The sequence below is a fragment of the Rhipicephalus microplus genome, chromosome 6, assembly GCF_043290135.1.
Source record: "Rhipicephalus microplus isolate Deutch F79 chromosome 6, USDA_Rmic, whole genome shotgun sequence".
Taxonomy (NCBI): Eukaryota; Metazoa; Arthropoda; class Arachnida; order Ixodida; family Ixodidae; genus Rhipicephalus; species Rhipicephalus microplus.
Window position 1 is genome coordinate 200,899,707 of NC_134705.1, and position 13,861 is coordinate 200,913,567.

General features: G+C 43.8%; 2 protein-coding genes across 9 annotated transcripts in view; both read right to left on the reverse strand.

The window, feature by feature from the left end:
• Positions 1-13,861, reverse strand: part of LOC119166902 (calpain-B-like) — a 106,402-nt gene that overhangs the window by 48,680 nt on the left and 43,861 nt on the right. For all 8 annotated transcript variants that reach the window (XM_075867579.1, XM_075867577.1, XM_075867581.1 and 5 more), the window contains exon 2: positions 109-288. In XM_075867579.1, the coding sequence (XP_075723694.1) occupies positions 109-288 (180 nt within the window). The remainder of the gene's footprint in view (positions 1-108; positions 289-13,861) is intronic.
• On the reverse strand, positions 4,900-7,649 carry LOC142765816 (uncharacterized). Its single transcript, XM_075867582.1, has 2 exons — positions 7,280-7,649; positions 4,900-5,503 (listed from the first exon to the last, which is right to left on the reverse strand). Exons 1-2 carry the CDS (start codon positions 7,561-7,563, stop codon positions 5,326-5,328), a joined length of 462 nt encoding a protein of 153 aa, XP_075723697.1. The 5' UTR covers positions 7,564-7,649; the 3' UTR covers positions 4,900-5,325.

A 13,861-nucleotide genomic window follows, 5' to 3' on the forward strand; every position in this document is an offset into this window, starting at 1 on the left:
TCTTAGTCAGCCCTGGGTTTGTAGACCTGAATGACCTTGTCCTTCACGCTGTTTCTGGAGTAACTAAGGATAACCCACAAGCCACCCTTATTCTGTAATATGCCTTACTGGCGGCCGGAGCCAGACGACTGGAAACTTGGGGTCCTTGTTGCCCCAGACAGAGCTGCCCTTGCAGGGAAACTCGGGATCCTCGAAGAGCACCCCATTGGCGAGGCACTCCTTGCGTAGCTGGTGGAAATCCTGGATGCGCCCACTGCGGTTTTTCAGGCCAGCACCACGCTCACCCAGCTGCAAGAACGAAGATAGGTTGTACTAAAAGAGCACTAAAGAGAAAAACGATGCTTGATGTGTAAGACTGGTATTAGAGTATGTATGGGGTCCATTATACGCCAGTCTCACATTTTTAATAGCAAGCATTAAAGACAGAGTGGCCAGGTATCTGGGCAGGTACTGTAGGACAGATGGTGCCAGAGCGATGAAACGACAGTTGAATTGGGAACTGTTAATTGTCTTCAAGTCAACGAAACTTAAGGCTGAATATTTTTTTTCGGATCTTTTACAACAATTGGATTGGCATTAGAAAGGAAACTTAGTGGGCTGTCTGCGAAACAGGTATGACATCAAAATAAAAAAATATTTGCATCTATGTTGCGACCCACACTGCAGTACAGCTAACAACCATTGTGGGGTCATTCTCGAATAAAGAACGAAAGAACAAAGAACATTACTTTCTCACAACATGAAAGACATTGCGCAAGCTGCGAGAAGGCCTTTGATATGCAATTTGAACATGAAAAAAGTAAGTGCCGGTAGCAATGCCACCTTGAAGTTTCCCCACCAGTCACCATGACGTCACTGATTTTTAAGTAATAAGTAATCTACTAGAGCCTATGTACTTTCTAGTCATTAAAAATGAAGTATACCCTTTGGAGGGAGCCAGCTAGAGATTCAGCACATTATAGTTCAGGAAATTTTATTCAGGCAATAATGTGGCCAAAATGTGAAAAAAAAAAGCACTTTGAAATCTGTGACATCACTATCACAAATTTTGACGAGGATTCTGAAAGTGAAGCTTTTGCCAGTGATTTTTTTCATCTATTAATAAACATATGGTGGTCAAATCAATTACTTAGAGCTTTCAGAGTACAATTTATCAGCCAGAAACTTATTCGCTCTTTCACTTTAAAGTTCCTGTAAGTCTTATAAGCAAAGATGCAGCCATATAATCACGATGGCTTACAATGTATTTGCATTGTCATTAAGTGCCATGAGGTTCTCATTAATATTACATCCAACAAAGAAAAACGAGCCCTTACATTTCCATTTCTTATCCTTCATTAATGAGGATACATCAGGAAGACTACAGACAACTTCGATACTCCTGATTTGAATCTGCTGATTCTGCTGCTTCTGGTCCCCAAAACTTGGCCATTCCATAACTTTTTTTGCACTGTGCTGCAATAATGTAGAATGTTCTTTCAGTCTAGATTCTCTGTAAAGCCAATACAACTGTATATCGCCATGGCAACCAGCAATTAAATGACATGCGAGTATGTGAATCTTTGCATGCTTAAAAGAATCATCACTGGCTACTTCATATTGTTAAATCAAGGATTATGGAATCCCAATCTTTCGCAATGTAAAGGAAGTTGATGGCCAAAGTAAAGGAAGATGATTACGGAGCATACCATCAATGGAAAACAATTTTTAAGTGCTCTGGGCGTGTCACATAAAAGCTGTCATCTGCCCCATTTTGATTTGTGACCAGTTCACCAGGGCCACAACAAGTGTCCCGCATCTCTCACAACCAACATATATTGGTTGCATACATATAATTATGAAATATATAGATGGCTTGCACTGGCACCATTGAAACTGCCATGTTAGAGCACCAGCAAGAGGGGACAAGAAAGTTTCGAGGTCACCTTAACATTATCAAAACAACACATGCAGGTTCTTTTGGTAGTCATGCTGAAAGGTGTTCCTGTTGCATCATTATCACATTCAGGCAGGTCAACCTGGAGGTTAAACTTTACTTGTTTTTTTTACCAAAACCGCCATCTCAGAGTACCAGTATGTTCAGAAGCAGCGTCCATGCTGTCACATGCAAGGACCAAGCCACGCAGATAACCTGCAGATTAAAAAGGTAGCACTAGGAAGACAGATATTTTGTATCTTTTTAGCCACTACTATAACTTGTCAATACGGTTGATTGGGCGAGTTGGTGAACATAATTGTTTGAATAGAGAGTGCACCATCTGGAAAGGATAGACAGGCACAAGTGCTTGTCCCTGCCTATCCTGTCGACGTCTATTTAGTGCGCTCTCAATTCAAACTACTCTAACACCTGTGAGAGAGTGTGATTTGTCGCAACAACAGCAAGAAGTTCGTGCTGAAGTGCAAGTTACAGCAGGGGTATGTTTCCATGCTGTGCACCAAAAGTTGCTCAAAAAAATAAAAAGAGGGTAAACCACACGGTGCCCTCTCCCAAGCGCCTATGTTAACCTCCCTTCTTAAGCAGAGCACCCAGCCGCGGAGGAGCGCTTGTACCTATTTTACCGGTAGGTGCCCGGCGGCAGACATAATCTACCTCCCACTGCTCATGCGTGATGCTCGAGTTTGGTATGCAAGGCTGTGGTAGTATAAGGCGACCCAGGTATGTACCCTTCAGAGGACCTTATGGGGCCACCTTACGAGGTGGTATTCGCCTGAACAACCGAGCGCCAGGTCAGTGTACCCCTCTACCCATTGAGCAAAGCCAGTGGGTGTCCGGCCGGCACTGGGATTCGAACCCCGTGCCTCCCGCATCGGAGGCGGACGCTCTACCAACATGGCCACCGCTGCGGTTGCTAGAGCGCAGGTTTCACGGTGGCCACATCGGGTTTCTTTTTCTTCTTTTTTTTTTTTGCTGGGCCCAAATTGTATGAAAACCCCCTGTGCCGAGCAAACGTAAATATTCGACCATTTATTCTACTTTCCCAAGATTACCCAGATGCTTGTTTGAACAGCGCACGCTCGAGTCTTCAAAGCTGCGGCGGCATCTGTGGCGCCATCTGTCAGTCGCTTCCGTCATTCGTCTAGATCATGCATTGTCTCAAAAATGGGAAGCACGCTCGGAGGTTACGCTTTAAAGGAGGACTGGCATCGAATTTACTCATGTCAATATGTTTGCGTCAACGAGTAGTTGTCACCCCTAGTAGCGATTGGCGACCCAAAACACAACTGAGGGACGAATAACAATGAATTTTATTGATTTAGAAGGAATCTTCGATTTGGCTTGCACTAGTTCAGAAAAGTGCAGGTGCAGAAAAAGCGGTGCCAAGCGGTGCAGTGAGCGTGCAGCGCCGGTCGAGCAAGTGCAGGTGCAGCCTCAACCACGCCTCGGCACTAGCCGACACTAGCGCGCGACGGCTACAGCCAAAACGAAGGCGTGAGTTGACGTGAGTGCAGGCCGGAGAACACCTTGTAGTGTAAGCCTAAAATAGCCGCCTCCGCCGCCTTGTCCGATCAATACACGGCCGTGATGGCACTTCTTGTGACTGCGATGGAATTGCTGGACTCGAGCAGCGACGACGATTCCGTCAGCGGTGCCGTTTGCAGTGACTGCGACGATGAGTACGACGATGCGTGCATCTTGGTCGCGTGCGCGTTGGTGCGCGACGATGCCAACCGTGTACCCGGGTACGAAAGCATTATCGGCAGGTACCATGAGTATGAATTCAAGCGCCTCTTCAGGCTGTCCAGGGAGACTTTTGATAGTTTCAGGGCCAAGTTCAAGACTTCAGCCTTCTACCCAAGGGCAGTGCAAGGCCGCCAACAAATCAGTGCCGAAAAAACATGCCTCATAGCGCTTGTGTACCTAGGCTCACAAATATCTATGTACGCCATAGGCGACAAATTCGATGTTACCGAGTCGTCTGTTCATGTTTGTGTGACACGGGTCGTTCACTTCTTACACGCTATTAGCGATGAGATAATTTGCTGGCCTAGTAGCGCGGAAGTGACCCGCATAAAGAACGGCTTCCTCGCCAAAAGTAAAGGCAAGGGCCCAAGAAACACCATCGGCTGTATCGATGGATCACACATCGGGATACTCACTCCAAGCGAATCTACGCAGTCTTACTTCAACCGGAAAAAGTGGCCTTCGATAATCCTGCAAGGAATCTGCGACGACAGGAACAAGTTGCTGAACGTGTTTATTGGGTTTCCAGGTTCGGTTCACGACGCCCGTGTCCTGAGGGAGAGCCCCTTCTTTGCACGCGCAATTCAGGAATGTGAAGACAATTATATACTGGGTGACAGTGCATATCCACTGATGCCATGGCTCATGACCCCATTCAAGGACAATGGAAGTTCTTTTCCTACGTGGAAAAAGAGCTTCAATAAACGACACAGTCAACAACGAGTGCTTATTGAGAACACCTTCGGCCTGCTTAAACAGCGTTTTAGGAGGCTCTACCTTGTTGATGCAAAAAGTGTGCAACAGTGCTGCTATATAGTTATGGCTGCGTGTGTGCTACACAACATGTGCAACGATGAAAGGGACTTCCTTGAGGAACTTGCAACGCTTCCCCAAGAAGAAGATGTGGGCAATGATGAAAGTGAAGGAGATTTTGATTGCAGTCTGCCAGGCTACAGTCAGTCTCTGCGAGAGTTCATTGCAAAGGAACAGTGCTAGAAGTTCATCTTTGCTTCGCGATTTATTCAGTGTGCAAATGTTTTGCGAAGTGGGGTGCCGCGTCTAGAAGCAATGTTTTTTTTTAACAAATTAGATGGAGTAGACACTGCTAGTGTTATAAAAGTTTATTGCCCATATTATAACCCGTCCTTATTTGAGAGTACGTCGATCAACCGATCGAATCGCTGCATGCGCTCATCATGCCGCTTTGCCTTTGCCTCTTCCCATTTTTTTCTTTCCTCCAGTTGTTTCACTGCTGCCTCCTCTTGCTTAGCTCTCGAAGCTTGCATTTTTTCTAATGCCTCCAAGAGCGGCGTGACTTGGGACCTACTCTGGCGCTTCCTTTTTGGCGTTGTGCTGCTCCGAACTTTGGATGCTGTGTTGCACTCGACTGGGACTGCTGCATCTTGAGGTGCTTCAGTGATGCTGGTGCTGTTGAAAGTAATTGTACAGGTGCCATGTCATTTCCAGGCTACAGCACAAATTAAGTAATTTTTACTTACTCTGGACTTGCACTAGGCAGGATTGTTTTTCCAGGCTCCAAGAGCAGCCTTGGATTTACACTATGTTCTTTTTCCAAGACTTCTGCCAGCTCTCTGTAATAGACACTATGAGAATCACTGAAGATATGAAGACACAATCGTAACTTACTCTTCATATTCACAGTTCACACGGTGGTGACCTGAAGAATTGTTGTCTTTTTTTGACTTTTTATATGCTCTGTCCAGCGACTTCCATTTGTTTTCCACTTGTGTGGCAGTCACGTTGCACAAGAACTCCGTATTGATGGCCTCAGCCAACTTCTTCCACAGAAGCCTTCTTGTGCTAAACAAAAAAGCAAAGCACAGTTAGTAGGAAAGAAGGAAGCGACGTAACGTGACCCAAGTCTTGCAGTAGCACATGAACCTTTCCTTAGTACTTCATATGTGTAGCTTTCAGGGATAATTGCTAGGGATGTTCGATTATTCGAAAATTTTGGATAATGAATCAAACAGCACTGTATTCGGTTCCTAAGTCGAATCGAATTGCACATATTCTAAGTAACAAATATTCTTTTAATAATCGGCACTGGCGGGAGAACCCCAAAACAACGAAACAGCTACAAGTCATTCTTTCAATCCCTAATGTGACCTGTACGCAGCCCAAGCTTTTGCAAGACTACCTACACTATATTGATTGTCGAATGAATGCGCTTCTGAAAGCTCCATTCTTGCTCAATTTTTACTGCACTTTAGCTGTATCGCATTTATCAGCTCCTGTCTTCGTCTTGTAATAACCAAAGGTGGGAACTACGAGTGCTTGCAGCTTCACGACTAGCAACAGATACAAGTTTTGCGTTTGCGTAAATTGTTCTTGCAGATGTAAATTTCAACGCCCATTGTTATCCGCTTTTAGTGCGCAGGCCATGTTGTGATGACGGGTTGATCTGCTCCGTTACATATTTAGTTGTATCTGCAATGTTTGGTTGTAAATTGTTTTGTTTTTGTGTCCCAATTTTATTTAAAGTGAGGTGACAAAGTCTCACGTTGATAACGCTAGTCAATGCCGTAGTTGAACCTACAATTACAAAATGTTACGAATATTCTAGTTCCTGCTGCATACGAGATTACCTTAGTTTTCGTAATTGTGGTATTTTGAGTAGATTCAAACTGACTGTAATGGCCTTTGTCGAAAGTTTGTGACTATTTGTTTCAAATAAAATGTTCTGTTCTAAGGCTGTTTTGAAAATGGTCTACTTACTATTCAAACAGTATTCAATTACTATTTGTATTCTATTTGGTGCCATTACTATTTGACTCTTACTTGATTAGGTTCCGAAATTCACTATTCACACACTTCTGATAACTGCGAACGTTCTTTTTGTGCGGGAAGCATTATGTTGGAGAAGTTGAACATTGTGTAAATCACTCTTTTGGATCATAAAGCTTCACTAAGGAGACAGCCATATTCTAACCTGTCTTTGCATTGTAAAACATGCAGCTGCGCAACCTTGTTTGCTGACACGACGGCGCAGTCTAGGTTCAAAGATAGGGTAGCACGTGTCAAGAAGCATATCTCTTTTAACAATGAGCTGCACCATCTTGAAAAGTGGCAGTGCGAGAGAAATGCGGACAGACAGTGAAGACACAAGGACTGCAGGGCGAGACTTGCTAGAGATGTGCCTCAGAATAACAACATGCAATTCCCTCTAGTGCAAATTCTCAAGGCAGCACTACACTTGCAACATGGCTTGAGCTTGGAGGTGCTGCACCTTTTCGGCAAGACAGCGGTTGTGCAATGCCCAACACAAAAGCACCGTCGCTGTTTTTGAAGATCACTTGACTTAATGAAACATTACGAATGCCTTCGTTGTGTATATATGTGCGTGACTATACATACTGTTTGTGTGTATATGTAAACGTATATGTCACAGTCAGGCGCATAGCCAAAATTTTTTTTCAGTGGGGGGGGGCAGTAAAATGTAAATTGCTGGCAGTAAAATGTAGGCAACAATAACCATCGCCATTGTGAACTTCATGCGCCCTTATCTTGTTGGTGCTTGCCTAGAGTGAAACGGAATAATAAAAAGCTGCAAATAATTTTGGACATAGGATGACATACCGAAGTGCCCTGGTTTTTCCCACCAAGTCCTTCATTTCCGAGTATTTGGCGATGAAGAACCTTGTTTTTCGGGCGCTCCAAAGCTCTTCCACATCTTCAGCCGACGCGGCTGCTGCTGGAAATGCGGCTAAAGCCCCATCGCTGTCAACGTCGCCGTCGCAGGCAGGAGAAGGCGTCGGCGGTTGTGCCGGAGGGGGGTCATTTTCACGATTCCCTGCCATGAACCGCAACGTAACGCGCTTGCCGTCTGCAAGGGCGAAAACCAAGATTAAAAATACCGACATAGCATAAGCAATGCTACGAGGCTGTTTGCTGACCGACTACGACTCCTGGCCGCTAACCACGTTTTTTGGCAATGCATGCAGCCTGACTTACCTGATGCCTCATAGACGTAACCGTTGGCGTCCGTCATAAATGACCCGTCGGGATTGTGAAGTGCCTTAACTTCCTTTTGAACGCCCTGAACAACTATTTGCAACGTCGTCTGCTCTGGCCTTGGGGGGACGCCCGCCATGCTGCACTACTCTGCACCTGCTTTGGAGTGCGTGCACGCCGGTACAGAACTCGTCAGGAACTAGGCTTACACCTAGACAAAACGAGGGAGCCAGTGCAGAGGGTGCGACAGAGGGCGCGCGCTGCTCCGGCAAAACGAGGACGAAGGTGCTGCACCCTTTGAACTGGTTCAGCCGGTGCAGCCAAAACGAAGAGACCAAGAGACAATTTTTTCAGCTAGATTTTCTAAGCAAAACTAGATGGCGCCACAACACCAAAAGTTTTTTTTTTTTTTTTAGGTTATGGTCCCTAGGTAGAGTGTACTAGAAGTGTACACTGTACCCTAGGCGCAGACGCGATGTGGCGTGTGGCGGACGTTGCCCCACAATATACTGCAGCCTACGGCGAGAAACGGGCGGCGTGGAGTGCACTATGCGCTGCGCCCGCTTTGCTGGCCTCAAACCCGGCAGCGGCGGTGGCAAATTGGTGGTTGCTTGGAAAAGGAAGAAGGCACTATTTTCTGCAGCCCTTGCGGGAGCACTGCTCAGCGCCTTGTAGGGGATGGGAGGAGGGGGATACAAAGGAATATAGGATAGGTATAGCTAGATAAAAAAAATAAGAGAGACAAGCGACAGAAAAAGAGGGAGATAGGGAAGTTGAGAGCCGGTTGAAGAAGTCCGAGGACGGGGAACCACACGGCGAGGGCTTCACGGCGTCAGGACGTCGCGGAGGGCGAACCAGTCGGCGAGAGCTACGCTGTCATCGGAGATCGCGAGCGGCACAACCGTTCAGCGGGAAATCCTCCGAGCAACTCCCCGGTCGGCGACGGTGAAGTGTAAAGTAGAAGGCCACTGTATCACGTGTTCAAACGTGGCAGCGCCCGTTCGTCGCTGCGGAAAACCGTGTGTCTGGTATCGAGCACGATTCAAACCACCTTGCAATCCCGCTATTTTTAACGTTGGGAGTGCTTCATATTCCACCCAGCCACCATACCGGTGCTGCGCTGTCGTTGATGATGAGGATGTGGTGCATTTCCCTTTATAATAGGTCGCTGCGTGTATAGCGGCTTGGCAATAAAAAAAAACAGGAGTATAAAATCCCCAGTCACGGGAAAAAGAAAAAAAAAAAGGGCCCTGTATCTGCATGTTACACTGCAAATATCGTCAAAAGACCATAGTCTTGCGTCTTGAGAGAGTGAACAAAACGTTAGATGCAAATGATCGCCAGATGCAAATTAAGAAACTAGCGCAAAATGTAAGAACAGTTTGGATAATAAAATAATACAAAAACAGAAAAAAAAGCATGTAGAATAGTTTCGCAGAAACAATACTACAACACTAGGAATATTATTAAAGTATTTAAGAACACAGAGCCCTTCCTTAATTGTATAAATACTGGAAAAAGTAAAAAAAAACGAATCCTCACGACACAATAAGGCATCTAAGGACATTGCGGTGAGGAAAAATACGAAGAGAGGTTAGGGAGGAATGTGGGGCAAAACAAACGTAAGGCAAACGACCGACTCGGAGCCAGTCCAGGAATGATTAATCAGCTTTCCGGAGGACCTCGCTCGCACTTCGATAATGAAGGCGCGCCTAAACAAACATATTCGCGCTGCCAAGAAAACTGTGCACGAGCGGCGATAGCAAAAAAAAAAAAAAAAAGCGAATGTTGCACGCACAGGTCTGGAAGAGTCGGTTCGCTCGAACGGCTCCAAAAATTATTAGCTATAGCTTAGCTTCCCCCAGAAAAAAAAAAATGACTTTCGTGCTATAGACCTTTTTACAGGAAAGGAAAAAACACCGCCATCTGGGCTGCGCGCGGGAGTACAAAGGCTGACGTCACAGCCTTGGAGTGCATCTCTGAGGTGCTTACGTCTCTTTAGCCAAGCCCAGAGAAGACTATGGCGGCGCCCAGGGAGTCGTCTGCGAAGAGGTCCATAGATTTCATAGTATTTCACCAATAGCACGATGAAGGAACGAATTGTAAATTTAAGGGCTCATTTTTCTTTGTCAGTTAAACACAATATGATGAGAACTAAGGGACTCATCAATAGTTCACAAATAGACGAGATGTGTGCTCACGGTTTATGACATTGCCAAGGATCTACGCTACACGAATATCAGCTGCCCCGTTCATTATAAATTCAGATAATCAAAAATATTATTGTCACATAAAATATCGCTATCTAGCACAAAAAGTAAGCCCTTGCTTACGTCTAAGTTGGCTAAATGGACACTGGGCCGTACGACCGTATCCGGAAAAAACTGTGGTTTAATTTAAAACATCTTCATAATATCTGCCCACGACACTTTGCAGAATAAAACTGATGAAACGGTGCGCCCCAGTAATATCAAAACATTTTTTCATTGACCTTAAAGCAGGGGTCTAAAAAAGCAGACAGTTCGCAATACTTTCACTATAGCGTCCTGGCCAGCCTTTGTCCCACATTTTAGTGAGGCACCACGTGCGGTCGACGTGTGATCGTTCACTCGGCTATTAGAGGCGCCATTTACATCAGGCCCATCAGACCGTTGCACTGCTAGCATACAGATCACTACTCAGAGTTGATACGCTTCACCAATCTGGGACCCAAATCAAAAATGCCTCGTCAATGCACCTAAACCTTTCCGAAATCGTGCAGCAAGGTACATTCATTCATCCTACTCATATGCCGTAAGCATATCTGCCCTAAAAGAAAAATCTGAATCGCAATCACTGGCGCATCGTCGTACGTTAGCTAACTTGGTACTTTCCACAAATATTTTTACAGTTCGCTAAATAGCATGCCGTACATCACCCCAACTGCAAGGATATCGCAACGCGCCGGTCATCCGCTACAAGTTTTAAAACCACGTTCACACACAACTACCTCCTCCACCTCATTTTTCTCTCGAACAGCGTCAGATTGGAATGCCCTTCACCACCGTGTTGTATCTACAAATAACCACCACATGTTCAATGCCGCTGTGTCCCCCATTTCGCCAAATTAGTTATCCTTGCTTGTACAACCCGATCCCGTGCCACGTGTTTTTGTTTCAAGAATGATTATTTTTTTAGTATTGTATTCATTGTATTATAACCCCACCTCTTATGTAACACCCCCATAAACAAGGCATTTAAGGAAAATAAACTGAACTGAACTGAAATGATGAAACGTAACGGTGGGAAAAAAAATTCAATGAATAATGATCGGCGTCCAAATTTATGTCATTATGGATACCGCGGTATCGACATATTTCTCGAATGCTGACGCAAAATCCCCTTGAGAAATCATTTACATATTTTAGATCCGAAAGACGCCTAGTTCCAAATGGCAACGTTGACGTACATTACATTGGAGCCGGGCATGAATTGCAAGCTCACTGACAGGGGCGTAGCCTGGAGGAAGGTACGATTCCCTTTTGTTTACCAAATACTGCGTAGAATGCCTTCGCGCATTTTCCATAGTCGAAATGCAACTAATTGTGCCTGACACTTCATGATGTGATAGATATTGGTCATAAAATTGCAACTGAAACCTTAATGCAAGACTTCTGGATGTTGTCTTTAGTTGCAAGTATTCTCTAAAACGACAGACGACACCCAACTCTGTTCATGAAGTCACAAATATCAGTCATAATATTAGAACTGAAACCTTAATGTAAGACTTGTGGATGTTGTCTTTAGTCTAAGTATTCTCTAAAACGACAGAAGACGCCCAACTGTTCATGAAGTCACAGATATCGGTCATAATATAGAACTGAAACCTTAATGCAAGACTTCTGGACGTTGTCTTTAGTCAAGGTATTCTCTAAAACGACAAACGACACCGAACTGTTCATGAAGTCAATGATATCGGTCATAATATTGGAACTGAAGCCTGTATGGAAGACTTCTGGATGTTGTCTTTAGTCAAAGTATTCTATAAAACGACAAACGACACCCAACTGTTTATAAAGTCACAGATATCGGTCATAATAATGGAACTGAACTCTGTATGGAAGACTTCTGGACGTTGTCTTTAGTCAAAGTATTCTCTAAAACGACAAATGACACCCAACTGTTCATGAAGTCACAGATATCGGTCATAATATTGGAACTGAAACCTTAATGCAAGACTTGTGGATGTTGTCTTTAGTCTAAGTATTCTCTAAAACGACAGAAGACGCCCAACTGTTCATGAAGTCACAGATATCGGTCATAATATAGAACTGAAACCTTAATGCAAGACTTCTGGACGTTGTCTTTAGTCAAGGTATTCTCTAAAACGACAAACGACACCGAACTGAAGCCTGTATGGAAGACTTCTGGATGTTGTCTTTAGTCAAAGTATTCTATAAAACGACAAACGACACCCAACTGTTTATAAAGTCACAGATATCGGTCATAATAATGGAACTGAACCCTGTATGGAAGACTTCTGGACGTTGTCTTTAGTCAAAGTATTCTCTAAAACGACAAATGACACCCAATTGTTCATGAAGTCACAGATATCGGTCATAATAATGAAACTGAACCCTGTATGGAAGACTTCTGGACGTTGTCTTTAGTCAAAGTATTCTATAAAACGACAAACGACACCCAACTGTTTATAAAGTCACAGATATCGGTCATAATAATGGAACTGAACTCTGTATGGAAGACTTCTGGACGTTGTCTTTAGTCAAAGTATTCTCTAAAACGACAAATGACACCCAACTGTTCATGAAGTCACAGATATCGGTCATAATATTGGAACTGAAACCTTAATGCAAGACTTGTGGATGTTGTCTTTAGTCTAAGTATTCTCTAAAACGACAGAAGACGCCCAACTGTTCATGAAGTCACAGATATCGGTCATAATATAGAACTGAAACCTTAATGCAAGACTTCTGGACGTTGTCTTTAGTCAAGGTATTCTCTAAAACGACAAACGACACCGAACTGAAGCCTGTATGGAAGACTTCTGGATGTTGTCTTTAGTCAAAGTATTCTATAAAACGACAAACGACACCCAACTGTTTATAAAGTCACAGATATCGGTCATAATAATGGAACTGAACCCTGTATGGAAGACTTCTGGACGTTGTCTTTAGTCAAAGTATTCTCTAAAACGACAAATGACACCCAATTGTTCATGAAGTCACAGATATCGGTCATAATAATGAAACTGAACCCTGTATGGAAGACTTCTGGACGTTGTCTTTAGTCAAAGTATTCTCTAAAACGACAAATGACACCCAACTGTTCATGAAGTCACAGATATCGGTCATAATATTGGAACTGAACCTTGTATGGAAGACTTCTGGACATAGTCTTTAGTCAATCTATTCTCTAAAATGACAAACCGCACCGAACTGTTCATAAAGTCACAGATATCGGTCATAATATTAGAACTGAACTCTGTATAGCAGGCTTTTGAACTTTTTCTGCAGCCGAAATGTTCTCTAATCCAATAACCCACACCCTACTCTTCATGATGTGACGGATTTAGGTCATGAGGCTGTAATTGTGCCCTGTGCAGAGGGCTTTTGAATGATAAGCGTATTAGAAATATCCTCTAATGCAAATACCGCATCTGGCTCTTAATGATACAACAGATACTGGTCATAAGAATAGTAGAACCAAGCACTACGTGGAATGCCTCTGGGCATTTTTTGTAGTCAAAATATGCTTTAATGCAACTAACTCTACTTGAAACTTTCATGATAAGACAGATATTGGCCATAGGACTGCAACTGAACACTGTATGGAAGACTTCTAGACGTTGTTTGAAGTTAAAATATTCTCTTAAACGACAAACTGCGTCTAACTCTTCACGAAGTCACAGATATCGGTCATAATACTGGAACTGAACCCTTCATGGAAGGCAGCCAAAATGTTCTCCAATGCAATAAAACACACTCCACACATCATGATGCAATAAATATTAGTGATCAGATTGGAACCGGGCACAGCGTAGAACACTTTCGTATGGTATATTTATTTATTTTCAAATACGGCAGCCCAATGTGAGGCTACTGCAAAAGTGATGTACATATATACAAAATGAAAGGATTTAAACAGTAATATCACAATAAGTGTGCCAAGGTAAACAAATATCACTACCCTTGAGTGCACACCAGTAAG